Source organism: Trichechus manatus, unplaced genomic scaffold, assembly GCF_000243295.1.
Source record: "Trichechus manatus latirostris isolate Lorelei unplaced genomic scaffold, TriManLat1.0 scaffold00026, whole genome shotgun sequence".
NCBI classification, from domain to species: domain Eukaryota; kingdom Metazoa; phylum Chordata; class Mammalia; order Sirenia; family Trichechidae; genus Trichechus; species Trichechus manatus.
Window position 1 is genome coordinate 7,594,972 of NW_004443962.1, and position 25,906 is coordinate 7,620,877.

Sequence of the window (25,906 nt, forward strand, 5' to 3'; positions counted from 1 at the left end):
AACATTCTTTGATGGTTATGAGAGTGGGGAGGGAGGGTGAGGGTTATTCACTAACTAGATAGTAGATAAGAATGATCTTAGGTGAAGGGAAGGACAGCACACACTACAGGGGAAGCCAGCACAACTGGACTAAACCAAAGCTAAGAAGTTTCCTCAATACAGTCAAATACTTTGAGAGACAGAGTAGCAGGGATGTGGGATCTGGGGGCCATGCTTTTGGGGACATCTATGTCAATTGACATAACCTTATTAAGAAAATTTTCTGCATCCTACTTTGGTGAGTGGTGTCTGGGGTCTTAAAAGCTTGCAAGCGGCCGTCTAAGATGCATCAATTGGTCCCAACCACTTGGAGTAAAGAAGAACGAAGAACACCAAAGACACAGGAAAGTATTGGCCCAAGAGACAGAATGGGCCACATAAACCAGAGACTTCATCAGCCTGAGACCAGAAGAACTAGATGGTGCCCGGCTACCACCAATGAACATCCTGACAGGGAACACAACAGAGGGTCCCTGTTGGAGCAGTAGAAGGATGGGATGCAGAACTCAAATTCTAGTAAGAAGACCAGACTTAATGGTCTAAGACTGGAGGCTCCCCATAAGGCATGGCCCCTGGTCTCTCCATCACCCCAGAACTAAAACAATTTCCTAGGCCAACTCTTCAGACAGGGATTGGACTGGACTGTGGGACATAAAGTGATACTTGTGAAGAATGTGCCTCTTAGACAAGTAGATATAAGAGTCCATAGGGGCGGCTTTTGTCCAGAGGTGAGATGGGAAGGCAGACAGAATTAGGAGCTGGTTGAATGTTCATGGGGAATCGGGCGGAGGGGAGGAGTGTGCTGTCGCAGAATGGGGTGAGCAGTTGGAGTCTCATAACAATGTAGGTTAAAAAAAAAAGAATTCTGTATGGGAGACTAACATGAAATGTAAACTTCATTTAATTACAACAATAAAAAAAAGAAAAAAGAAAAGAAAAAAAAAAAAGAGCTGGGAAAAATATACCAAAATGAAAATGATTGTGTTAGGTTGGATGGAATTATGGGTAACATGATTTGTATTTTTCAAAGTTCCTGTAGTATCATGAGATAATATTTACAATTAAAAAATACTCTGTGTAGGGACAATGGTGACACAGTATGAAGTATGTGCCCATTGTCCCCGAACTCTACATGTAAAAATTGTTGAATGGGTGTATGTTTTGTTGTGCATATTTTCACTAAATTTTTTTTAAAAAGTAATGAATCTATATTTGGACACCAAAAAAAAAAAAAATCTGTTTTAAAGTAAAATGAACATTACCTTCTTTACATTAAATAATACAGAAACATTCTATTTGAATTTCAGGAAAAGTATTCCCTGGGATCATTCGAGTGGCAGAATCAGAAACAGCTGGCTTGGAAGATAAAAATTCTATGGCCTATCAAAACTTCCATAATAAAATTAATGACTTTGTAAGTATTTTCCAACCTTCTTCTCCATGTAAGTGTTTTTTGTTCTAACACCGAGTTGGCACACGCTGATAGAGCTGTTCCAGTTGTTCAAATAGTGAAATGCACCCTTCCAAAACCAAAAACCAAACCTATTGCCGTGGAGTCGATTCCGACTCACAGCAATCCTATAGGACAGAGTAGAACTGCCCCATAGGGTTTCTAAGGAGTACCTGGTGGATTCCAACTGCTGACCTTTTGGTTAGCAGCCAAACTCTTATCCACTATGCTATCAGGCACCCTTACTGGCTGGTAAATAGCAACTCCCCTGAGCCCCCTGGGTGCCACTGCTTCCTCCCTTCGCCCTCCTCCCACTAGCTGGCTGTTCCCTTGGGGTCCTTTCATCCTGCACCTAGGGGTATCACACCGCCTTTCCTTTCTAAGCTTACTCCAGCCATGCTATACCTATTGTTAGGTAAGCTATTAACCTGTTACCCGCTGTCGTGCAGTCGATTCCAACTCATAGCGACCCTATAGGACAGAGTAGAACTGCCCCCATAGGGCTTCCAAGGAGCCGCTGGAGGATTCGAACTGCCCACCTTCTGCTTAGCAGTCTAGCTCTGAACCACTGTGCCACCAGGGCTCCTTAAGCTACTAAAGACTTCTTTAAATGGACAGATAAATACTTAAAATCTGTGAAAGCCAGAAAGTGTGTAAAGTAGAAAACTGTCAGAGAAGGAGAACTCAAATAGTTTCCACTAATAGAGAGCAATAGAAAAGTGGTTAAGACTATATGCTGTCAAAGGCGGAAAACTTGCGAGACCCGGAAAAACAAGGCAGTCCCCTCGAGTTTGGACTCTCACAGGTTTCACTGTATAATGTATTTTAAAATGAATTATTTCTACAGATTGCAGGAGAAAAAAATTTAAAGATGTTGTTCTTTCTTTTTTACATTAAATTTGCATAAATTCCCATACCAGTCTGGCTTTTTTTTTTTTTAACAGCTAAAATAGGAAATGGAACCCTAGTGGCACAGTGGTTAAGAGTTGCTATGAGTCAGAATCCACTTGATGGCAACAGGTTTGGTTTTGGTTTTGGTTTAAAATAGGAACTCCAGCTGAATTGATGCCGGTTACTTTTTTTCATTGTCAAAAATGTTGAAAAGAACAACAGCTTCATTTCATTTGGATTGTGATAAAGGAGAGTGATGTCAGCATAACAGGGATAGATATCTCCATTCTGGAACCACAAGGGTTAGATGTGGAAGAATTCTCAGAGACCACCCAGCCAATGTTTCTCAAAGTTTGGTTTTAAAGGGAAAAAAATGTTAGCCCGTAAATATGTCTTGGAACCCTCAGCAGAGAAACACTTTAAAAACATAAGTCTTATTCTATGACAATGTTTTTCAATTTAGAATTATATCATTACTAAGGAGTTTTGTGATTGGAACTGGTAAAACTTAAAAAATGATGGTGGAAATGGTTTTGCAGATTTGACAGAGAGAGCTAGTGCTTGTGACTGCATAGCGTGGCTGGCACTCCTGGGGTAAATCCTGAGGCCTGTGTGTCCCAGGGCTTGTCCTTTCCCTTTGCCATGCCACATCTGCGTGATGGGCCAGCTGGCAAAGGCTCATCCTCTTACCCTGGACCTACATCTAACCTTACCAGCTTGGATGATATTCAGTACATTGAAGAGGGCAACATCAACATGTTCCTACTTCTAGGGAACCCCTGGATTGTCTCATGTGGTTTTACTCAGCACTGGCCACGGTGGCCACTATCCAAACTTGTTTTGGGTATGAGTGCCACCAAAGCCCCCTCCAGCTGCAACCCTCATCACCTGGTCTTCACAGACCAGCTTAGAGATGTGATCTCAGTCAGGGCTTCCTGGTCCCAGGAGGAGCATTTCGGAGGGGTTTTTAATCCAAAAAGGATAGACCAGAACTCCCTTGGAATCCCTGAACTAGAGATAGGAAAATAGAGACAATTTACTTCCTTCAGGATCCTCTTGACAGACGTTGTGGCCAGGGCAGAACCAGCTCAGGCCCTAAGAAATCTCCTCAAGTCCATTTCTATTCAGCTGGATCCAAATGGACAGTCCATACAGGATCTGAAGTTGCTCTGTTGCTACCATTTATTGGGTACTCTGCCTGGCATTTTACACATAATAATTCTAATGATGAAAACAGCCCTAAGAGGAAGACATTACTATTGTGCCCATCTTAACAGATGAAGCAGTTGAGAATCACTACAGTAACTGGCTGAAGGTCACCCAGCTGATCACTGAGGAGGACAGGATCTGAGATCAGACCTGCCTGACCCCTGAGCTGGTTCTCTTTCTCCTCATCTGCTGGCTCTGTTGTGCAATAGAGCTGGCAGACCCATTTGGGTAGGTCCTACCTTCTTGTCCAACCTTGAAGCCCTTCGGATTTAGAGATGTATGTGCCAACACCCTCAAAGGATGTCCTGGAAGAGGGGGAGAAAATGGAAATACTTTTCTAAACCAGATTCTAATTTCTTAATACCTTCTTTAGGATTAAGAAAATTAGATGGGCAATGATCAATAGGGAAGCTGGAAGGATCTTTGAGATCATCCAGCAAACTCATTCCTAAGTGGAACCCCTCTAATGGTTTACAGAGATACTAATGATCCCTAATATTTAAAATATTATTTGAAAGTCATTTGGACTTATCGTGGATATTAGGCTAACCAGACTAACTAGGGCATCAAACATATTTAAATTTGACTAGAATTAAAGAGAAATAATTTAACTACACCTTTAAATGCCATTGATTGCCATGATCGTTTAAAACATTGAGATTCCCATGAGGAGAAAAAGAATAAAAGGGTCATAAGTAATGGAAAGAGTCCTGGTGGCGCAGTGGTTAAGAGTTCGGCTGCGAACCAAAAGGTCGCCAGTTCAAATCCACCAGCCACTTCTTGGAAACCCTGTGGGGCAGTTCTATTCTGCCCTATACAGTTGCTATGAGTTGGAACCAACTCAACGGCACCTAACAACAACAACAGGTTGCACTGATCTGGTTCAACATTCTTATCTAATAAAACTGAGGCCCATACAGGGGAAGACACCTGTCCAAGGTCATGATTATGTCTTTCACATTTATTCATTCAGTAATCAGTCAACAAGGGCTTGTGGAGTATTGCCAAATTGTAGGTGCTCTGGGGAGAGGAAGAGGTTGTGTCATAAGAAAGAGAAAACCCTGTTCTTGGCATCAAAGAATTTATATTCTAGTTGGGGCCACCTCCTCCTTGCCCCTCCAGAAGTCCCAGCTTTATATCTGGCCACTCCCCTACAAGTACTTTGAGTTGTTTGTTCTTGGTACACAACCAAAATCTCATAATAACCACCTGTGATGGAGCCCCTTACAGCTCATAAGGCCGTGTAGCACATATTCTATCTCATTTCACATACATTATGGCCTTATGTGGTGGGAATTACTGCTATCTCCATTTTTCCAATGAGACAAGTGAAGTTGAAAGAAGTTAAAGTATGCGGAAGCTTGAAATGGAGAAATTCTCCTTTAGCCTCAACAAATCCTGTGTTCTTCCCTGTCCAGCCTGCTCCCTTCTGGGCCACACTGCCTCTGAACATTAGAGTGTGCGGTTCCTTCTTGGGAGCCTGTCCCAGGCTTACCTTTTGAACTGCTTTAAGGCCCATCTTCTTTATGAAGCCCTCTCTGGTTCTCTGCAACCGAAAGAGAGTTTCTTTGAGCTTCCTTGAGAGATGGTATCTCTCTATGCCGCTTACCTCTTTTAGCTTCGTGATGTGGTCCCCCACTTGATGATAGGGCTGAGTCTGCCCATCTTTACAATCTCTAGGGCCCCTAGCATAATGCCCTGGGCAAGGTAGGCAATTGCATACACGTGTCTTGGGTAAATTGATGAAAGCCCGAAGCACATATATAGATAAGTCTAATGAACATGCAAAACTTAGCCATGACTTTGAAGAGACAAATTTAATAAGTTCATCGTCTTATTTTTAAGAAAATGATATTTTATCTGTTTTTTGCTTACTATCTTTTTTTTTTTTTTTTAGGTTAATGCTGACATATCAGAATCTTAACTATTTCACAGCAAAGATTACTGAAAGGTGTTAGAATGCATGATGACCAGAATAAATAAATTTTTGTTATAAATCGTGCATATTTATATAAATGAGTTTAGAAATATATTTATGTTAAAACCTAGCCACAGTATCATTTTTGTGTTTTGCTTTTTGTACTTATCATGAAATATGTTCTTCTCCACAGTTTCGAGAGGTATTTACAAATTCCACGATGGATTCTGATTATGGGCAGACTGTAATTGGTAAAGCCAGGTAAGTTTGCTATGGACGGATGGGGTATTTTGGAGGCAGATGTGTGTTTGCCTGACTATAGCTGGAGATATACAGAAGACAACTGAGAAGGGCTGTGAGTCATTTCAGGACCTTAGGCTTGATTTAGTGGACAATAGGGAGTTAATGAATGGAGGATGATGATAATAACAGCAATAGTGAGACGTGCTGGAGTCAGCCAGGCCTGTGTCTGAACCCTGGCTTTGCTCCCTGCATGACAGGACAGGTGTTTAACTTTTCTCAACCTTGTTACCTCACCTGTATAATTGGGATAATCTGATTTACTACTGCCCTAGAAACTTGTGAGGAGTAAATGAGATACTGTTTGAAAGATGCCCTGTGCACGGTGGTGGGCACATAGTGGATTTCAATATGTGTTAGTTTCTATTTCCCAAACAGCTTGTGGCACCACAGGGTCATTTGGGGGAGTTTCCTGAAACTGTGGCACTCCCTTCATTCTTAAGGAGTTACTGAAAGGGAGCCGAGGTGTTTGGAGGCAGACATTTACCTGTGAGCTCAGTGTCCTGTAGGGAAATACTTCTACCTCTTGAGGGCCATTGCAGGATGAATGGACCTGGGTCTCACCCAAGAAGTCTTCTTAGGTTCCAACTCACAATGTTGTCTCTCTACTCTGAATCCCCAAGCTCTTTACTTACTGTGCAAATGTTGGAATTGGAAAGGTCCTTAGAATTTCTCACTCCCAAACCTCTCTTTGAACAGAGGAGGAAACTAAGGCTAAGAGAAGCTGTGGCTAGTCTAGGGTCATGAAAGATAGCTGGTGTCCAACGTGAGTCTAGACCTCAGGTCCTTTAACCCCAAGTCTAGTGCCCTCATCGTGTGCTCTACACTTTTTTTTGTCTCTTAAGTGAACAGTGGCTCCATTATTTAATTGTTCCATGGGTGTAATGCCTTGTCTCCTAAACTGGATTATAAACTAATAGGTTCTTTGAATTAATAAATTATGGATGGTGTTTTCTAGCCCCAGTGCAGAAGTATGCCTTAGACTTCTGATCATTTTCGACCTATGTAGAATAACCTGTATAAAGAACCACTGTCTGGCTATCCTATACGTTCCACTCCCACCCTCCCGATTCTATCATGAATGAATTGTGGCAGAAAAGTTAAAAAAATTTTTAGACTAACCTTTGAGGTGACTGTTTCTAAAAATGGAATGTGGTTCCATGTTTTGGATTTTCTTACTTGTTCTGAGGAGCTAACGTGGCTTCAAAGATGTCCTAAATAGGTTGGCTCTTTTTTCAAGCATCTGTGCTTATTCAAAAGTCAAATGGAGTATAGAGAAAAATTTGGACAGGTAACCTGTATTCCGAGTCTTAAAAAACACACACCCACAAGGTAGGGAAGAAGTTTTTTAGAGTCTTTTTTTTTTTTTTTTTTCTCTCTCTGTCAGTGGTTCTATCACTTGATCCCCTCTGGACGATGAGAGAATTAGAACTTGGCACAGCTGTTCTTAGGACTCCAGTCTGCACTGTTGATGAGAGAGAGAGAGAGACAGATGACAGACAGAGAGAGAGAGAGGCAGACAGACAGACTATGACAATATCTTGTTTGTAGCAGGCCCTCGATATTTGGCTATTTCCCACAGTACCATACCTCTTTGCCTCAGTTCTTCTCTGGGTCACGTGTGACCTGGTCCAATCCTGTACCCATTCTGAAGCTGTCTGCTGACTTCCTGGTCTTTTCTGGGAATGACCCAGTCTTTGTATGGCTGGTTACTGCTTTCTCCATGCCCAGGGAGGAACACATGCCCCTCTGTCTTTCTCAAACTGCAAGTCTGAAATTTAAAAGCTCAGCAAGAGATACTCTTTCTGTTCTAGGAAAAGTGATTACTTAACAATTTCAGATGTTACTTGCTCTACTTCTGGTTAGCTCCAAGCTTCTGTATCCTAAAAATGATTACCCACAAATTTCCTAAGTAACCTCCAACAGGACATTGTTTTAGCCATAGGTTTCTTTGTAAGCACATTTAATAGAGATCTCGGGGCCCGTAAATTTCCATCTTATTGAAGCCCGGTCCTCCATGCTTAGGCCCCAGTTGTGGAGAAAGGGCAGTGGATCAGGACAAGGACTAGGAGATTTGAGGGTCTGGGAGGTTAGGAGACCTATTCGTTGATCCTTTGGTTCAATTCAACAAGTGACACTGATTCATTTCCTTTTTAGCACATCTCTTCCAGCAAGATCTGGAATACGTGCTGACAAGACTGTTGAAGTTTCAGTGGTCAACATTTTTGTAGAAACTACAAAAAATGATGAGCGTAGTGTGTCTGCACTAATTATGAAGGCACTTGAAAATGGTAAAAGTGGCATTGAAAACTATACTGGTAAGCATTACATAATTTCACTCAAAGTTTGTCTAAAGACCTACCTTCCTTTTTGTAAACCTGACAATTACATGTGAGAAGGAGGAAGAAGGACTGTATCATTGCATCCACAGATATCTCTGTATTTCCTTTTGACTAGTCCATTCTTCTCCCTTTTCTTTTCTTGCTTGACTTCTATGCCTTCTTTCCCACCATCTCCCAATTTAATCAAACTTGCCACTTTGTTTCTTTTCTTGGACAGTACAAATGACCAGAGAAATAGTCCCTGGACAGGGAAAAATGAAGAAAGGAGAAAAAAAGAGGGCTTTACACCAAGTTATAGCTTTCCACATGATTACGGAAAGTTTTACCGATACAGTTTGCCTTGAGGTTGACATGCAAGCAAGCCCACAGAGCAGCTGTAACAATTGGCATTGGCTGTGTTATAAACCTCTCCAAAACTTAATAACTTAAAACAGCCATTTATTTACTGCAACCCCATAATTCTGTAGGTCAGAATTTGGGTTGGGTTCAGCTGGCTGTTCTGCTGCGTTGGGGTCGGTGTGGCTGGTCTCTTGTGAGCTCACTTAAGCATCTGCCATTAGCCACTCAGTTGGCTGGGGGCTGACTGATCAAAGATCACTCTGCAGGACAGTTTGCCTCTGCTCCACATGGTCTCTTGTCCTCCAGTAGGGTAGTCCTGAAGGGTTTCAAGAGCAGTAAGAGGGAAAGTTTCAATGCACAAATGTTTCTCAAGTCTATGCTTACGTCACGTTTGCTATTGTCCCAGTGGCCGAAGCAATCCACGTGACCTAGCACAGTGTGGAATACCCCTTCCAAAGGGTATGGGTACAGGAAAGCATGAATAAGTTGGCACCAGCAGCCATCAGGAATTCCTCAGAAGTGACCTGCTAGGGCCAGCCCTGGTGGAACTTTGTGCAACTATTTCTCAGTCCTGGTTGCCAATCCAAAGGGTTACCATTGATGGGACCATCCATCAACCAGTTGTTGAGCTGCAATTTATTTGACTTCTGTAGCATTTGACCCTGGTATCCTTCCCTTTCTGAAATCTTCTCCCTGGGCCTCTGCCCACCACTCTATTAATCCCCGACCTGACTCTCCTGTCCCTCTTTTTGCCCCTCTTTTGCTTTTTAATGATTGTAACCTCCCTGGCTTAGTTTGTGAAAACTTATTTCTCTTTTTGCAAACATAACCCAATCCTGCTCATTTACAGTTTTCTTTTCTCTTTCTTCACAATTTCACGAAGATTCTCACTGTGCTCTCACCTGGGATGTAAATGCTCTGGGATGAATTCTGTCAGAGCAGATGGGGGCTCCCCAGTGCTGTGCCCCCCTCCTCGGGCTTCTGTCCCCCCTTAGCAATGTTCATTCAACTCTTCCTGCAGAAGAGACTGAAGAAAATTCCCATCATACCTAAAGTCTGGACCATACAGCCCAGTGTTTGTTTAGGAGTTGTTTCATGGGGCTGTCTCTGGGCTCAAACGTGTCACTCTACAAAGATGGGACCCAAGTTTATATGGCTACTATGCCCCTTGTGGAGCTCTCGTGACACAGTGGTTAGGACCTTGGCTGCTAACCAAAGTGTTGGCAGTTCAAATCCACCAGCTGCTCCTCGGAAACTCTGTGGAGAAGTTCTACTCTGTCCTATAGGGTCGCTATGAGTTGGAATCGACTTGATGGCAACGGGTTTGGTTTTTTTTTGGTTTGACACCCCTTGTAAAACCTAGCACAGATCTTGAACTTGTGCATAATTGCTTTGCACTGATTGAGTTAATTTGGATTGAAAAACATAAGGAAGCCACCATGGAAGGGAGGACTGGGGAGCTGGATTTGAGAATCCCAGATTTTCATTTGGTAAATCCCAAAACTTATTAAAAGGGTAATTATAACAGTGATGGATTGGGGTGCTTTGCAAATTAATCTGTCCATATATCTAGCTAAATGTATTTTTGAATCACTTGTGCCCTCCACTTAGCACAAAGTCAGTGTGAGTACCATGGTTGTAAAACGAACGCTGGAGATGACTGCAGTGATGGTTTACAATGTGTATGCGAAGATGGGCTCCAAAGACCTAACCCACAGGTCCCTTTCTGTTTGAGTAAGTGTTCTACCTGCTTCTTAATGCCCTTCACAGCCCCTGCTCTCTCTCCTTTTGCATTGGCTTTACTGCTCAAGTTTCCACGTGCATTTCAGAATCTGGGCTATGTGAATGTGGGTTAGATATTTGCGCCTGGACTGGGGCCTTGACTGGGGGCTGGTAAGGCAGCCCCTGGCAGCTTCACAGGGGGCATGTCCTGTGAGCAGCCCATGAGCACTTTCAGATGTCCTCGTTTTACCTAGAAAAGGCAACGTGAGAAAGATTGCATTTTGTGACATGTCACTTTGGGGTTGAAAAGATTGTTTCTGAAAATTACCCGGAAATCACTCTTGTTTTCAAGGGTTGCCTTCAACCTGTCCCAGTAACTGCAATGAAACGTACAACAAGCAATGCTTACAGAAGGGTGATGGCCGCTCCTATAACTGCGTGTGCCTGCCAGGCTACCAGGACAAATACGGAATCTGTGAAAAGTAAGGGAAATCACTCTTCTTTTTTTTTTTTTTTTTTTGGTCTTACCATACCTAGAGATAGGTAAAAAGGATAGAGCTTGCAACATATATATGAGTTAGAGTGAGGAAGCTGGTAAATTGGCATAAGTTGGCAGATGAAGAGCATCATCATAAATAGTTTTTGAGCTTCCTCTTTGCACTAGGAACCACACTAGTTAATACCTATCACACAATCACAATAGCACCAGAACAGTATTATTTCTCCCTTTGCAGGTGAGGAAACTGAGTCTCAGAGAGTTGAAATAACATGCCCAAGCTCACGTGGCAGCAAGTTTAAGGGACAGAGCCACGTGGCCTCATAGCCTGAGGTGTCCCACCATGCTCCATGCCTCTTGGGATCAGCTTTGCCTGAATCGTAGAGTATCTTCTGGGAGCTCAGAAGTTAGAGCGTTCAGTCAGTAACAGATGAGACCACCTAGGATTGTATACCTCCCTCATCTTTCCAGAGCCCCATGGAAGGTGTACAACTGGAACAAAGGGAGCATAAGGAAGCACAAGAGGCACAAATGGTCAAGTGCTCAACTAGTAGCTGAAAGGTTGGTGGTTCCAACCCACCCAGAGGCTCCTCAGAAGACAGGCCTAGAAATCTACTTCTGAAAGGTCACAGCTTTGAAAATCCTGTGGAGAAGTTCTACTCTGCACACATGGGGTCTCCATGAGTCAGAATCGGTTCAACAGCAACTAAGAACAACAAGAAAGAACAGGGAAAATAGAAGGAGCAAGGGAGGAAGAATGAAGGAAAACTCATTGCTGAAGTGATTCTGGCTCATGGTGGCCCCATGTGTTACAGAGTAGAACTGCTCCGTAGGGTGTTTTTGGCTGGAATCTTTACAGAAGCAGATCACCGGGCCTTTCTCCCGGGGAGTGGCTGGGTGGGTCCAAACAGCCAATATTTAGATTAACAGCTGATTGCAAACCACTTGTGCCACCTGAATGGGACCCTGAATGAAGGAAAGGAAGGACGAAATGGAGATGGGTGGGGTGGGAGCTCTGACCTGCTCTCCTACAAAGGCCTTTTCATGTGATTTCCTATTCATGTATTTTAGGTGTCCATTTGGCTACAGTGGAGTTGACTGTAATGACAGTGAGTATAAAATCTTGCTTTGTTATTTAAACATTTGAGAAACAAATAAAAACCATATTCAAAATTTTGCCTGGTCCTCCAAAATCTCTGGCTCCCTTCATAAAGACGGAGAAAATCTGCCTTCTGTTTGTCTTCTGGGTCATGCCGTCCCATGCCTGCCCTGGCCGAGCCCAGCCCAGGTCATGGGCAACAGTACCTCTGATGTAGGAAATAACAGACTTCAGCCCATAGGGTGAGCTGGTGCCTCTGTGCTTGCCCCAGACCAGAGAAGAACGTCCCCTGATGTCTTCTAACCTTACTTTCATTTCCTACACTAGGTTAAATATATGTTTTCTGGTACTAGAGAAAAAAACAAACAAACAGTACATTCCAAAAATGTTGATGGTTACAGGAAAGCAGAACTAGAAACTTAGACATTTAAATACTCAAATCTTCCCTTTGTCTCAGAGCTATGGATTGGTGTGGAATGTGTTACTGCAAATTCAGTTGCTTTGTTCTCTCCCCCTCAGCCCCATCCCCACCAGAATGGAGCAATACTAACTTTATATTTCAATTTTTACATAATGAACTAAACATCAGTGATCCGAGGTGAAGGAAAGAGTATTACTGCTGGCCTTCCAGCCAACTACAAAGTTAGTGATAAGAAATTCTCTCCATTTCTGCCGTATTGTGTTGCAAAGATGAATTTGCTAAGTCATGTCTTCCTTCTGGTCCTCCACTTTCCACACCTATAAAGTGAGAGGTTTGGACCAGATGACCTTAGAGCTCTTTTGCAGACTATGTTGTTGTGTGCCATTGAGTCAAGTCAATTACGACTCATAGCAACCCTATGTGACAGGGTAGACCTGCCCCATGGGGTTTCCTAGGCCGTACTCTTTACAAGAGCAGATCACCAGGTCTTTTCTCCTAGGGAGCCACTGGGTAGGTTCTAACCACCAACCTGTTGGTTAGTGGCTGAGTGCTTAACCACTGTGCCACCAGGGCTCCTTACTAATGGTCTATTAAAAAAAAAAAAAAAAAGCCATTGCCATTGACTTGATTCTGACTATAGTGACCCTATAGGATAGAGTAGAACTACCTCATAGGGTTTCCAAGGCTTCAGTATTTATGGAGGCAGACTATCACATTTTTCTTCTGAGGAGCGACTAATGGGTTCGAACTGCTGACCTTTCGGTTAGCAGCCTAGCACTTAACCGCTGTGCCACCAGGCTCCTTCCTAATGGTCTATGGCCCCCATGAATCCAGGTTGGATGTGGCATATGTAGCTGTCACGTAACAGAAAAAGATAATTAGAGGGGTCTGGCAGCACACAGCGTTGGAAACCCTATGGGGCAGTTCTACTCTGTCCTATAGGGTCACTGCGAGTCAGAATTGACTCGACGGCAATGGCTAGAGTGGAGCTTAGAAGCCCTGGTGACACAATCGTTAGGTGCTTGGCTGCTAACTGAAAGGTCAGCAGTTCAAACACGCTGCTGTATGGGAGAAAAATCTGGCAATCTGCTCCCGTAAAGATTTCAGCCTTCTCTGTCCTATAGGGTCGCTGTGAATCAGAATCAACTTGTCAGCACACAACAACAGCAACAGAGCAGTGCTGTCCAATAGAAATATGATGTGAGCAGAAAAAAGAAATATAATGTGAGCTACATATTTAATTTTAAACTTAAAAATTTTTAAGTGAAATTAATTTTAATATATTTTATTTAACCCAACATATCCCAAATATTATCATTTCAACATGCAATCAATATAAAAAAATTAACAAGATATTTTACACTGTTTTTATACTAAGTTTTTGAAATCTAATGTGTATGTCACACTCCTAGCCACATTTCAAGTGCTCAATAGCGCTGGACAGAGCAGATCTTACTGGAGGAGAATGGGTGGTAACGAGCTCTCAGACTCCTCCTTCACCATTTCCATCAAACTATTACCTGCCTTCTATATTAGTAACATGGCAGTCCCTGGGTGGCACAAATGGTTAAGCACTAGGCTACTAACTGAAAGTTTAGCGGTTTGAACCCCCCCAGAGGTGCCTTGGAAGAAAGGCCTAGCAATCTACTTCCAAAAGTTCACAGCCATGAAATCCATATAGAGTGCAGTTCTACTCTGAAACAGGTGGGGTCGCCATGAGTCAGAATTAACTCAATGGTAACTGGTACTGGTACTATATTAGTAACTAGTTTAATCTCAACATACTTTCACCAGCTCAGTTGTTAGCCTTATCAGTAAGGTGAGGTGTGGTGGGCAGGCAAAGGCAGGAGAGGTAAGGATGGAAGAGTGGACCTCGGTTGAGATCTCACCCCCTCAGAAAGCCCAGGAACACCCTACCACCTTCAGCTTCCTTTGTATTTACGGGTCACTGAATGACAAAGGGTGAGCTTCTTTTACCTGGCAAGGCAGTCTTTCCTGATTGAGTTCTGGAGGACACAGTGAGGGCAAAAGGAGACAAGCCACCCACCAGCCTGGCCCTGGAGGAGGCATGGAGGCCAGAGCCTGATGCTTCTCACAGACAGGAGTCACTGGGAACACACGCATATACCTATGCAGTAGATAGCTGGGAACCTGCTTGTTGGGAGCCATTTCTACCCTTCTCTTGCCTTGCAGAATTTCAGCTGATCCTCACCATCGTGGGAACCATTGCTGGCATCCTCATTCTCGGCATGGTGACTGCACTTATTTTCTCATCAAGGTACGAAATGGAAGTGTCCCTTTCCTGGGTCGCAGCACCATCAGCATTGCACCCTGGTTTCCAAACATACATGCCTTTCCCACACAAGAGAAGGGAAATAAGGGTAGGCCTCTCTAAATGCCAGGAGCTCTGGTGGCTCAGTGGTTAAAGAGCTCGGCTGCCAACCAAAAGTTGGCGGTTCGAGCCCACCAGCTGCTCTGCAGAAGAAAGATGTGGCAGTCTGCTTCCGTAAAGATTACAGCCTTGGAAACCCTATGGGGCAGTTCTACTCTGTCTTAAGAGTCGGAATTGACTCGACAGCTGTGGGTTTGGCTGGTCTGGTCTCTAATGCCAGTTGCTTTTCTTTTTCTTAATTTTCTTCTGCTTATGTAAGCAAGACATGATCATTGAAGAAAACCTAGAAAATAGAGAAATGTATAAAGAATTACAGAACAAAAAAATCTCCCACAAATCCCACCATCGTAAGGCAACTACTACTAACATTTTGGCATATATCCCTCCAGGCTTTTTTCTGTTTTTTTAAATGATATTATATACTTGATTTTGTATTGTTTGTGTTTTGTTGAGGTTTGTTTCTTTTTGCTTAACACTATATTATGACATAGCAACCATTTTCTTATGGCATAAAAAGCTCTTTGTTAACAGTATTTAGCTCCCCTTACGTTGGTAGTACAGTGGTTATGTGCTTGGCTGCTAACTGAAAGATTGGTGGTTCGAACCCACCAGCCGCTCCTTGGGAGAAAGATATGGAAGTCTGCTTCTGTAAAGTTTTACAGCCTTGGAAACCCTATGGGGCAGTTCTACTCTGTCCTATAGCGTCGCTGAATCGGAATCAACTAAACCGCAATGGGGTTTTTGGGTTTTATGTTGTCAGACATTATTTTCGTCAAGTCATTCATTCTCTTGCTCAGGACCCTGCTGTAAATGGTCTAAAATCAAACTCAACTAAGCCCCCTAGCTTTAAAAAAAGGTAGAAACATCATCTCTGTATGTCTATTTCTTAGCTTGGTGCCTTAAGATCTCTTCTCTTTAGGAAGGGGCAATAGTGCCCATTCAGTCAGTCAGTATTTATTTATAATTTATTATTTATAAATAATATTTATTCAATATTTAATACTACCAGGTGCCATCAAGTTGACTCTGACTCATGGTGACCCCATGTATGTCAGAGCAGAAATGTGCTCCATAAGGTTTTCAGGGGTTGATTTTTCAGAAGTAGATGGTTGGGCCTTTCTTTCGAGGCATCTCTGGTGGACTTGCCACCAGCCTTTCAGTTAGCATAACCCAGGGACTCCACTTAATATTTAGATACGCTGAATTTGTGAGAGAATGCTGTTATTCCTATTCTACTCTAAATATGCCAAGATCTTACCTCTATGGGACTCTGCTTTGATAAAAACCAGCTATCTTTTTTTAATGTCTAGCTCATATCTTATATTTTGGCCAAATAGGTCATTTTATACTAAAATGTAAGAAGATAAACATATTTTAGACTCCTATTTTGTTTCTTCTTCTTTTCTATTTTGATATTCTCTCTTCTCCCAGGAAGCAAATCTGGGAACCAGAAACACAAGCACCCACACCTTCTCTGATTTTCCTTCTCCAGGGAGAGAGCAAGAGCATCCCTGATTCTGAAGCAAGGCTGTCTCCTCCTTTCTTAGGAGGACTGATGGGCCATCCTGGGTCCTCAAGGTCATCATGGGACGTCCTTAGAACCTTGTGACCCTGTGGCAGCCATGTTTCTCAGCCCTCCTTCAGAACCAGGTTTGCTCTTAGCCCAGTTACAGATTCATGGTTCTTGGAAACCCACCCAGAATTATACTTTTCTTGTCCGTTTCAAAGGGAAGGGAAGCCTCTCCTCAGCCACCTTAGACAGGAGTTTTGTCAAAGGGCAAGACTTCTGTTGTGGGCTGGGCTGGCCCTCAGGGTCACAGGGCGAGTGGGTCTTCCTTTACTATGCTCCCAATGTGACAGAGGGTGACTACTATCCTGGGAGTGCTTCCATAAGCCACAAGCACCATGAAACCCATCCTACCATCCAGGGCACTGCAGGGGCGGGATCATAGCCTGTGTGCCAGGACTGAAGGTCATGATCCATCAGGGTTATCTGGGGTCAGATGCCTTCCTCACCTGCATGAATTACTTCCCCTTAGTTTTGAAGGCTTAGACTTGAGATCCTTGAATCATCACAATAGAACATGGGAAACTCCTATTTCTTCTTTCAAGACTTTTAGAACTTGAACTTATTTTACCCATTGAGGTGCTTCTGTAGACAATGACTTTGCTTGAATGAAAAATTGTTTCACAAGTCATCTTTTTCTCTTTGACTTCTATTATTATTTCCATAAGCAATTCAAAAGCATACGTGAGAATATTGACATTATTGGCAAAATTTGAATAGAGCCAGTGGACTTAGATGGTAATGTTGGGTCCATGTTAACATCCTGATTTTGATGGTTACACTGTGCTTATGAGGAGACTGTCCCTAAACTTAGGAAATACACACCGAATGAAGTATTACAGGTAGGTAATGGGGCATCAGGTCTGCAACTTAATCTCAAATGGTTCAGAAATGTCAACAGCTGGGGAATCTGTGTGATGGGTATATGGGAGCCCTGTGTAATATTTCTGTAACTTGCATGTACATTTTAAATGATTCCAAAATTAAAAACAAATTTTAAACATGAACATTTACTTCAAGGCACCTTCTGCCACTGTCAGATCCTAATTCCTGTTACCAATTTCAGATCAAAGAACAAAAAGAAGAATACTGAAGAACAGAACTTGATTGAGAACAGCTTTCCAAGTCTACGGCTGCAGCCGACAGGAGTCACCAACTTCGGGGCAGATGGAAGCATCTTCCCTAAAATCAGGGTGGCGGCCCCCAGAGACTCTCAGTTCCCAAATCCATATGTAAACCCGAAAGGTATGTTTCACTCTGACTATTAGCTGAGTTGATGGGCTTTCCCTTTGGCTTTTCAGAGTGAAATGCCCCAGGGCAGGGTATGGACTTGGCTAGTATATCTTCACCAAGCCCGGGCTGCCCTGCTTGGGGGGGTTGTTTGTTAGTTTATTTTATCAAAAGAGAAAGATCAAGGAGGAAGCTCCCTGCTATTGTAAATAAATAAACCAGTTGCCGTCAAGTCAGCTCTGCTATTTGTAAGTAAACTCCTTGCCTGCAAGCCCATTCAGACTCATAGGGACCCTACAGGACAGAGTAGAACTGCCCCATGGATGGGGGTATGGAAGGGGCCCTGGTGGCCCCGTGATTAAGAGCTCAGGCTGCTAACCAAAAGGTCAGCAGTTTGAATCCACCAGCTGCTCCTTAGTTTTGCTCTGTCCCATAGGGTCACTATGAGTTGGAATCGAGTCAGAGGCAATGGGTTTGGTCTTTTTTGTTTTTTTTAATCTTTACAGAAGAAGACAGCCACATCTTTCTCCCACGGGCCTGCTGGTGAGTTTGAACTGCCAACCTTTCGGTTAGCAGCTGAGCACAAATAACTACCGTAAAAAAAATTTTTTTCTTGATCCCTAACACGTGACTTTGTACATGCCATTTAATTTCTCTGGCCTTTGATTTCCTCATCAATAAAAGAAAAGGCTTAATTTAGATGCCCTTAAGTCTCCTTTAGGAGTCCCTGAATGGTGTAAACAGTTAATACGCTCCGCTGCTAATCAAAAGGTTAGAGGTTCAGGTCCACCCAGAGATGCCTCAGTCGAAACAGCTGACGATCTACTTCAGAAAAAAAAAAAAAAAAAATCAGCCATTGAAAACCCTACAGGGAAATAGTTCTACTCCGACACACATGGAGTTGTCATGAGTCTGAATCAACTTGGCAGCTGGTTAAGGTCCCTTAAAATTATAAACCTCTATAGAAATGACTCCAGTGATTGTGATGGCAGTCCTCAGACTATTTAAGGTCCAGGGTCCAAGGTCTAGGTCAGGCCAGAAAAAGGACGTAAACATGGTTTCCAGCCAGGCTGTCTAAGAACAAATCTCTCTTTTCCTTGCCTAGACTTCAATTCTAAAGAGATAAGACAAGTTAGGCTGGTGATATTCATTTCCCTTGGGAGGCCTTTCCAGGAGAATAGATTGTACTCATTAGATTTTTATTGGATAATCATAGCTGGCATTACTTAGCGTGATCTGAATGAAATTTCGTGAGGAGGAAGTCTGTCAGAGACGATGCTATGGAACGTGATGGGGGAGGAGTGACGAAAGGACTGGGATGGAATGAAGGAAGGATGGTGAAGGATGAGGAGGAAGGGGACCAGGAAAGAGATGAGGAAAGAAGAGAGGCAAGGGGAGAAATGACAAAATAAAATAAAGGAAGAGTAGGGGAGAAAGAAAAGCCCTGATGGCGCAGTGGTTGAAGCGTTAGACTGGTAACCCAAAGGTCGGCAGTTTGAAACCATCAGCCGCTCCGCGGGAGAAAGATGTGGCATTTGTAAAGATTTACAGCCTTGGAAACCCTACAGGGTCACTATGGGTTGGAATCTACTGGATGGCAGTGGGTTTAGGGGAGAAAGGGAGAGAATGTGGGTGGGGTAGGGACAGGCTTGGTAAAGTAGAAAAATAAAGAGGATAAGAGGCCCGGGGTTGGGAGGGTGGCAGGGGGAGGCTGAGGAAGGGAGGCAGAGGTTCAGGCTCTGCTGAGTAAGCATTTTGCTTCTGCAGACCCTCATGAGCAGCACTCACCTTTGAGGATCTTTTTTTTTTTAAATAATATTTTATTGTGTTTTCAGTGAAAGTTTGCACAGCAGATTAGGTTCCCATTTGACAATTTCTACATAAGTTGTTCAGTGACATTAGTTACATTTTTCACTGTGTCAACATTCTCATTAATTGAGTTCTGGTTGTTCCGTTTCCAGTACTCTAATTTCCCTGCTACCCCCCGCCCCACCTTGTCTACTCGTCTTTGCTTTAGAGTAATTGTTGACCTTTTGGTCTCGTATAGATGGTTTTTTAATGGATCCTCGTACTCACCTTTGAGGCTCTTAATGGCTCCTCAGCACTTAGAATATTCTGGAAAAACCTGGCTTATTTTTATTTTGAGATCCCATGGTTATTTTAAGGAGCCCTGGTGGCGCAGTAGTTAAGTGCTCAGCTGCTAACTGAAAGGCCAGAGGTTTGAACCCACGGCTGCTCTGAGGGAGAAAGATGTGGTAGTCTGCTTCCGCAAAGATTTACAGCTTTGGAAACTCTATGGGGCAGTTCTACTCTGTCTTAGAGGGTCACTTGTGAGTTGGAATCGACTCGACAACAGTGGGTTTGGTCTGGTTTTATGGCTTCTTTTGGACATAAAATTTCCTTTAGCCATGGAAGTCTAAATGTTCAATGTGTGTGCAAAAGGATGACTTGTGCAAAATGCACTGTGCTGGCTCAGACACACGGTCCAGCCAGCAATACCCTGGAATGGGTGTCCTGTGGGTGGGCCTGCTGGCCCCACCTAAGGTGAAGTTTAATGATCAAGCTCATTAAAAACCTCCTTTCCGCCTCGTTAGTGGGGCACTTACTTCACCAACTATAAAGTATAACTGCTCAAGGGAATCCCTTCGATAGTAGAACAAGCTCAGGATTTAGAGTCAGACAGACCTGGGTTCAAATCCTTGCCCCTTTCTGTCACAGGCTGTGTGATCTTGGACAAGTTATTTGACTTCTCTGGGTTTGATTTCTCATCTAAGAAATGAATAAGATGAAGCCTGCCTTGTAGGATAAAGATCAAATAAGCTAATATGTGTAAATACCCTATACAATGTCTGGATCTAATTTGAATAACAGTATTCAAGTAATGTTAATAATTTATGGATCTAAAGCTTCTCATATGTATCTGTTGGAATACCTCTTTTCTAAGAGTCTTATTTCTCTTTTGTCTAGAATGGTAAAATCTGGGACCATCCATGGCCCCAACCCAACGTACAAGCCATTATTTTGAGTATTTAGAAAGACTAATGGAGAAGTGAGCACCTATGAAGACCTGGATAAAGACCTGGGCTCTGGTGTGTCTCTTCCATCCAACATCTTCCAGCCTGTCTGAATGGAAATTGTGAATGTTTGCAATGAATAGATCTTGTTTGCTAACTAAGTACCTATGTAATTAAATGCACAGAGATGCTATTAGTACTTTTAAGACAGTTGATTTTCTCAAATCTGTACCAGATTCTAAGACAACGGTTAGTTTTTGTTTTCCTGGAAAGCTCTCCAGCATTGTTCACTCCTGAGAGAATTGTGCTCTTGATACATACAGTGAGCAAAGCCTCCTGGGAAATTCTTAAACTTCAGCTGGGAAGGTCCCAGGGGATGGGAAGAGATTTCATCTTTTAAGGTTCTCAGGTATACTCTCTGACAAGTTAAAGTAGGGACATTACTTCTATCCCCCAAATGTAGGGATTTTGGCTAGAATTCATTGAATCGCTGGAGGCTTGTGACCTGGCCTTACACGAAGAAGACAGAAAAGAGACATGTCTCTCAGCTTTTAGAGGAGGAGTGAGGGGGAATCCAGGAACTTTTGGATGTTAATTAGAAGGCTTGCACTAGAAATGTCCACCATGGGGTGCATTCTAGAGTTTTTGAATTGCCAGTAGGTGGGAGGGGCAAGAGAGAACCCATGACCAAGAGTAGGAGGAAGAGAGACAGAGGGAAATTGGGGCTTGGAGAATGAGCAAGGGGGAAGGGACCCAGGATGCACACTCTTCCCTGGATTCTGCTGCCCCATCAGCAAATGGACACTTCCTCTAATGTGTGCCCCACCCAAGACTCAGAACTGAGGAAAAGGGGTGAAAACAAGAACTCCAGGAGCAAGAACGTTAGGTTGCTTTGAAATTGCAGGCATTCTGTTTGGCTGAAGGTGAGACGGGGAGCTTGTGCTCAGAAGCCCAAATGTCCAGCTCCCAGTGCAGACTCCAGGCACCTCACCAGGGCCTCAGCCTTCCCTGGTGACAGAGACTTGCCTGTGATCTCCAACACATGCCCAACCTAGAAGGGGGGGCAGTCGCACCCAGCCCAGGCTTTCTTTAATGTTAATTGTGTCCTTGTTTATGTCTAATGTCTGACCCGATTGCCAGTTTATTTTTATTTGTTGTTATTATTCATTCTTTTTTTAAATTATACTTTAGATGAAATTATTATTCATTCTTGACTGTTAACTGTGAAAGGTAAAATAATAAAGTGTCTTCAGTAGATCATGTCCTTTCTTGTATTTGGGGCTTTTGGTGATACACTCAACAATGAGTCTCACTTGAAATGGCCAAACATGACACATGGCAGACTGGGTTGATTAACATCTGCTGTCCTCATTAGGGGCTATTGGGTTACTCAAGGGAATTTTTTTTCAAAGTGTAATAGATATTTTTGACTCCTTCCCCTGTATGCATCCCACTCTTCTCCCATCATGAAGCAGCCGAGCATGGGTGGGACTGCTCCCACCACTAGCCCAAGCTAGTCAGTGGGATTTCATGCCTCCCTTGCCACAGTGATTGATTTAAGAGTGAGCATATGGCATAAGTGGATGTAATTAGGATAAAACCCAAACTTTGGTAGGAGAGAAAGTCTTTTCCTTCTTCTGTAGAGTGGGCTGAGGATGTGAGGCCTTGAACTGCTTCAGTGTTGCTGAGGACAAAGCTGAAGCATCTAGGAGGGAAGATGTGAGAGAACTGCAGAGAAATGGAGCTGGAACCCTGATCAAACCATACCTGAAGCCTTTGACTTTCCTGTTAGTCTACTTTGAGTAGTTTTCTTTTCTTTCCATTAGTTCATACTGTCATATTGCCACTGTAAGCATTCTCACTTGTATTTACTCTTCTGTTACCAAGCCTAGACAGTGAAGGGAATAAAAGACACATACCCTTATGAGCTATTAAAGCCCGCAGTAAAGACATTAGTTATCAACCAATCCGTTAACAACAGCAGAGTTAATTCGGGCACAACTAAAAATTGGCTGACCACTGTAACTGGTCATCAGACTTTAATTCTGATGTATGTTACCCCCTTTACGTTTCAAGATGATTCTGGATTCAGTGTTAGCAGTAGGCTATTTGAATCTTGTTTCTAAACAGCCCCATCTCCCATGTGCCCCTCTGAACCAGAACATGCCCGCTCCTATTGTTTCCCGAAGATTTTTAGCCATACAAACTCTAGGCTCCACAAACCCAAGTTTCTTCCATTCTTCAGATATTGTCTTTGCTATTGTTTGAATTTTTTAAATGCCGTCTCCATGTATATGTACAACATTTATGGAAATAGCTTTTGCATTCAAAGTTGCTTTTGATTCTTATGTAATATGGCCTTCAATTCACTAATGTCTCTGTTCATTGTCAGAGCCATTGCTCACTGGGAGCTTTACAAAAGTTTTCTAACTGGTTGTCCTGCAACCTTAGAGGGCTGTCAGAGTGACCTTTCTACATTGCAAATCTGATCTTGACAAGCCCTGGCTTAAGGAACTCTTCATAAGTTACAGTTGCCTTTGAGTTGATTCCGACTCATGGTGGCCCCATGTGTGTCAGAATAGAACTGTGCTCCATAGGGTTTTCAATGGCTGATTTTTCAGAAGTAGATTGCCAGGCCTTTCTTCCAAGGCTTCTCTGGGTGGACTCAAACCTCCAACATTTTGGTTAGCAGCAGAGTGACCCCGTTGGTGTTGTTGGTGTTGTTGTGTGACTCCTAGCCACCCTAAAGGACAGAGTAGAACTGCCCCATAGGGTTTCCAAGGCTGTAATCTTTACAGAAGCAGACTGCCTGGTCTTTTCTCCCATGGAGCAGCTGGTGGGTTCAATCGCTGACCTTCGGTTAGCAGCCAAGCGCTTAACCATTAGCATCACCAGGGCTCCTTAGAGTGGCCCTAGGTTACGTCATTTTCCATTCCTTCCCCGCTGGAGTATAGAAACCAAAAATCCATATGCACAAGAAGCACCAAGTTTCCTATGAAGAAGGTGATCTGGCATCCAGGTGGCATCAGCACCAAAGCCATCTGGGATGGTTAAACTTCTCAGAGCAGTTTTAGCCCCAAACCACTGCCTTCTTGCCCCTCCTAGCTGCTGGGCAAATTCCGGAGCCAGTAGGTGGCGCTGTCTCCTATGACTTGCAGAAAACCCTACTTAGGTGGGGCTGCTCTTTTAAAAGGCTTGTTTCAAACGGTTAACTTTTAATGCACCACTTCTAAAAAATTCTCTTTGACTTTTCTTGGTCTCTTAACACCCCTCCTCTTGTGCCAGGGAAAAATGAATATCATGAATATTATTCAGGTCACTCTGGTTGAGATATTTGCATCATTTTTACTGGCTCATTAGAGAGCACACATTGTCCCCTTTATTGGTCTTATAACACGTAACTTTAAGTATTTAACTAATATTAATGTTATATTAATGGTGCGTAAAATTGGTACAATTTTTCACATAATCAATGTTTTATTTAATGATTTTTTTTCCAGATTTGAAAAGGAGATAAAGCCATTTTCACTGAAAAATTCTTCAGTTAAGATTAAAAAAAAACAAAATGCCACAGGTGGGAGGCTTCTGTCTTTCATCAGCTTTTATGAGGTGGGCAGGGTCAGGCTGGGTTTTCCCAGAGTGCTTTCTGAGCATTTTGGTTTTTCCATTAATTGACAATCCACGGTACAAAAAGCAAGGTAGAGAATGAGGTGAGGGGGGTCCTCTCCTCGACCTCAGAGCTGTGAAATGTGGGTTGTTTTATCCAAAGACAGATGCTTGGGATAAACCATCAAAGGCCTCCTAATTCCTGCAGTCCTGGTGTCACATTTTCTGAGCCCACAACCATGACACGTGGTCCAATAAAGGAATTCTCTGCTGCTTCCAGAGCCAGCTTGAAAAACAACAACAGTCATACCTGTATTTTGGAGCACTTACTATAGGGTTGCCATGATTTGGAATCGGCTTGACAGCAATGGGTTTACAATCTGCCAGACATTTTTCTTAGTGCTTCATGTATATTAACCTCTTTAATTCAAAGGACAATTATGAAGTAGGCACTATTATTCCTGTTCAACCATTGGGGCAACAGAGGCAAGTAACTTGCCCAAAGGCACAGTAAGCATCCCAGTAACTTTGTAAGTCACAGTAAGTAGCTAGTAAGTGGCATAGCCAGGATTTGAACCCAGGCAGTCTGGCTCCAGAGCCTACCTCTCTGTCATTTAATGCCCAAATACGGACATATGTAGGACATGTCACTGGTCAGTAGGGATAATGAGAAATAAAATGGACACTGGGAGTGTCCTGTATTAACTGGGCCTGGTTCATGTGCAAACAGAGTAGTAGCTGAAACACCGGGTTTATCTTCTTGGTGCTCACAAGTTAATGGGGCTTTATCACCAAAAGTGAACAATTGTGTGTTTACTTATGCAAGTGTTCAAATTTCATAATGTATTCTCTTCATTAAAGTAATTCATCCAAGTCATCTGGAAAGTGACTGCTGCTTCTGACTTATTACCCAGGGATGGCTTCCCTCTTTGTTTTGGGAGCTCTCTAACTGAATACTCTCCACTCTCTGGCCAGCTGTAGTGTCCTGCCCTTGCATGGTTATGGGAGAAACCTTTGAAACTTTTTTTCTGTGTGTGTGTGTGGAAACAATAACCTCCAGACTGGGTCTAAGCCAAAAATGAATCCCCCACTGGATGGACATTGAATGCCAGCCCCTCCTTTGCACTACCTTCATCAGCCTCTTTGCATCTGAGCTTCCTGAGGAACACCCCTCTGTCTTATTTCTCTGGCACTTAGAAGGTCTTCAACAAAACGTATTGAATGAAAGCATGAAGGCCCTAATTTGATGACGTAACATCCTAGAGCAAAGAATATCCTGGAATATGGAAACAAATCAGAGAATTAGAGCAAAGCAATAAGAAAGGTCCAGATTAGGCCATAACAGGTGCAGTGGTTAAGCGCTCAGCTGCTAACCAAAATGTGGCAGTTGGAATCCACCAGCCACTCCTTGGAAATCCGATGGGGGAGAGTTCTACTCTGTTCTATAGGGTCGCTATAAGTCAGAATCAACTCAACAGCAATGGGTTTGGGTTTTGATTTTAAGGGTCTTTACCATTTTCTTAGTGAGGAGAATTAACTTATACAATAACCTCTAAATGGTACATAGTTCTCATCCCATAATATAACATCTATCATTTTTAATTCCTATCCCTAGAATATTATCTAGCACATAATGAACACTCAATAAATACTTGCTGAATAAATGAGACACTTCATAAATACTTTTTAAGTGCCCACTCTCAAGGAGTTGAGAATTAAGTCATGGAGACGGTGATGTCATACACAAGTAACTTCAGCTTCCACTCTTCTAATGGAGGCAAGGACAGAGTCCTTTGAGAACACGGAAGAAAACACTCTGTCAATAGTAGTTCTGGAAGGCTTCATAGAGGAGGTAACATTTGAGCTGGGTA

The 25,906-nt window shown here is 43.0% G+C and overlaps 1 protein-coding gene across 1 annotated transcript in view; it reads left to right on the forward strand.

Moving 5' to 3' along the window:
* Window positions 1-25,906, forward strand: part of MUC13 (mucin 13, cell surface associated) — a 61,674-nt gene that overhangs the window by 27,468 nt on the left and 8,300 nt on the right. The window contains exons 4-11 of the mRNA XM_012554739.1: window positions 1,347-1,453; window positions 5,701-5,768; window positions 7,965-8,125; window positions 10,100-10,222; window positions 10,563-10,692; window positions 11,778-11,815; window positions 14,420-14,504; window positions 17,252-17,430. Coding sequence (XP_012410193.1) covers window positions 1,347-1,453; window positions 5,701-5,768; window positions 7,965-8,125; window positions 10,100-10,222; window positions 10,563-10,692; window positions 11,778-11,815; window positions 14,420-14,504; window positions 17,252-17,430 — 891 coding nt within the window. The remainder of the gene's footprint in view (window positions 1-1,346; window positions 1,454-5,700; window positions 5,769-7,964; window positions 8,126-10,099; window positions 10,223-10,562; window positions 10,693-11,777; window positions 11,816-14,419; window positions 14,505-17,251; window positions 17,431-25,906) is intronic.